The 2777-nt window shown below is 41.6% G+C and overlaps 1 protein-coding gene across 4 annotated transcripts in view; it reads left to right on the top strand.

Annotated features, from left to right (window-relative positions):
- The first annotated feature begins 208 nt into the window (after window positions 1–208).
- Window positions 209–2777, top strand: part of LOC143276358 (nucleolysin TIAR-like) — a 242667-nt gene continuing 240098 nt past the window's right edge. For all 4 annotated transcript variants that reach the window (XR_013053572.1, XM_076580858.1, XM_076580843.1 and 1 more), the window contains exons 1-2: window positions 209–339; window positions 475–571. Coding sequence is in view for 3 of the 4 variants with exons in the window: in XM_076580858.1 (XP_076436973.1) it covers window positions 314–339; window positions 475–571 (123 nt within the window). In the remaining variant the exon portion in view is untranslated. The remainder of the gene's footprint in view (window positions 340–474; window positions 572–2777) is intronic.

Raw genomic sequence — 2777 nt, 5'->3', positions numbered from 1 at the left:
TGATGCTGATTCTTAATAAGAGGTGCGTGCGTCGATCATGTGAGCAGCCAAAAAAGACAAATTTATGACCCCTGTAACCTTGTGTATAGACACTAGAATTCCCTATGCCCTGTGTCAAGAACAAACACGTGTGTTCAAAAACCGGAAAGCATGACGATTCGCGCTTTCACCCAGAATGCAATACTGAGCTTGCGCACTTTCATTTCCGCGTGTGTATTGTCGCCATTATCTTACTCCACTCTACTCAAAGTTTTCTCACTTTGTGAAAGATTTACCCAAAATTAACACCGTAACATATACGTTTTAGGTCACCATGGAGGAGGGCTATGCACGCACTCTGTAAGTACTGCTCCTTTTATTTAGTTTTATGATCGTTTTCGTGAAAATCGGTCCTTAATTCGACAACCGAACAGTCGGTTAAAGTGCTTAAACTTTCACAATCACTGAAACTCACATATTGGATCATTTCTGCAGATACGTTGGCAACCTTGAGAACACAGTTACTGAGGCTTTGCTCATGGCCTTGTTCGGGCAAATTGGGACGTGTAAAAGTTGCAAGATCATTCATGAGGTAAGAGAAATTTTCAATTTTTGCGAAGTCACAAAGCACTCCCTGGAAACAATGCAGAGTTAACCAGCTTGTGTTACCAGGTCCTTGTTGCAGCGCCTTTTATTTTGATAACGCTACAGCAGATAATGTTGGGTAATGAATAAAAAGCGCAGTTTATTCAATTTGATATCATTACGGGTGTCGATAGACTAATTCTTGACGAAGAACAAGTTTTAAACGTGTTTTTGTGGGAACTTCCGGTTTGCTTTTACCAGTTCATTGTACTTCCGGTTTGCTTTTTTTCTCGAAAGCGATAACAATCGTCTGCAAAATCTTGCAGTGCATTAGTTATGAAACACCTTATATCTTGTTATATGTACATGAATCGTTTAGAAATTGATATGTTTTTCTCCTCATTCAGAGAAACCAATATCAACACAATAGACAGCGAAACTCGTTTTACTGAATCTCTAGCAAGGCAGTGGTGAGGTTTTGTTTTAAATGTAACAGAATCACAGAAATATTTGGCTAGGCTAGAAGCCTTTTGCCCTCGTAATAATGTCCATTAATGTGCTTTTGGATCACTATATAATGAACTGTTCCAAGGTTTAATCAGGCATAGTGTATACTACATTTATATCTGGCTGAATAAAGATTTAAATCGATGGAAAATACATGGTCCATGAAAGTTTTGTCAATCTGGTTTTTGTAACGTCACTCACTATTCAGTTCCGATGTGTGGGTGAGGGTGTGGTGCGTGTGATGGCTCTATTATTGTGGTATCTTATGTATTCACCCGCTCCTTTTCACAAAAGAGCTGTCTGTATTGCAGTTGCGGAGTGACAAAGTAATGAGGGTGTTATAGTTTTTGAAGTTGTCTTTTCCTCTCATGTACTTTATTTGTCCTTTTTTATATATATAGGGAATGAGGATGACATAGCGTTCCTACAGGTGGAATGATGTTTGCCATGATGATAAGAGGTCAGCATTTCCGGTCCTTTCCTTTCATGTCTTGTGTCAGTCAGATTTATTATTTCAGTATGGAAGAACTCGGAGCAAAGGATAATATAACATAAGGCAGTAAGTTAGACACAGAGGCTAGATCGAGCTCGTTATTTGGTATTGATCCTTGCGATTCAAGGGAATGAGAATGAGTTGTATTCAACCTCGATCTTGTGTGAGCGTTTACACATTTGAGCAGTTCCAAGTGCTTGACAGAAAGTCTTGAAGTGCACTTGCTGTACACTAAATGCTGGGTACAAGATCTGCGATAACACAGTCAGAGCAAACGTAAAACAGATAATCAAACCAGATTTCTCACACCTGCCTCAGTCTTCTCAGAATGTTACTTGTCCATTCAGCAACCATTGTCTTTGAGACTCCCTCTAAGTTTCTGTGCGTATTGCCTTTGTAGTTTAAGACTTACAATATCACAGGTGGAGATTGTATTTAGCTGACTTATTTTGATCTAAATCATGTAAAAATAAATATTGTTTGTTTTTTTGTTTCTGCATTGAAAAATAATTTTGTTCTTTGTTTTTATGTATTGTCACATGTACACATGTGAGCATGTGTGAGCATATCTATTACTGTACCTGTTGGTCTGTGTGTGTGTACATGTGTGAGTAGATCCATAAAAGGGCGTCGGCTCAGGAGAGCCACCGACGGCCATCTAGCTCTACCGTGTTGTGTGCATGCCACACGCAGTTGGTCCCCGGGGTGTGTCTACCCATGCATGCAAAGTCTGGATCCGGTAGAATCTTCGGAAGAAACCTATCGGTTCAACGGAGAGGAAGGTGGTTACAGCAACACACTGTGGAGTGCAGAGAGCAAGATGAGACACCGAAAGGATATCTTGGTCATCCACTGCATCCGTGCTCATCCTCCAGTCGTCTCGACGTAGTCTTGCCACTGGAAATTGGTGGACCTGGACGAGAGAGTGAGGTCGACGTTGCGCAACTCCTCTTCACTTTAAACAAACTCATTGCGCAAGTCATCAGTCATCCTTATTGTGGAGGTGCTTGCAAAAGACACCCTTCCCAGCATCTTCACCATCCTGACGCAGTCCCAGCTTTGCTGGGCAGGACACGTGGCGCGCATGTCAGACCATCGGCTGCCCAAAAGGCTCTTCTATGGCGAGCTGCAACAAGGGAAGAGATCGCATGGAGGTCAGAAGAAGCGCTTCAGAGATTCTCTGAAAGTCTCTCTGAAAGCGTTTGATATCAAC

This window comes from Babylonia areolata, chromosome 2 (assembly GCF_041734735.1).
Source record: "Babylonia areolata isolate BAREFJ2019XMU chromosome 2, ASM4173473v1, whole genome shotgun sequence".
Taxonomy (NCBI): domain Eukaryota; kingdom Metazoa; phylum Mollusca; class Gastropoda; order Neogastropoda; family Buccinidae; genus Babylonia; species Babylonia areolata.
Note: the sequence above shows the minus strand (reverse complement) of the source record. Positions and strands in the feature narration are given on the sequence as shown.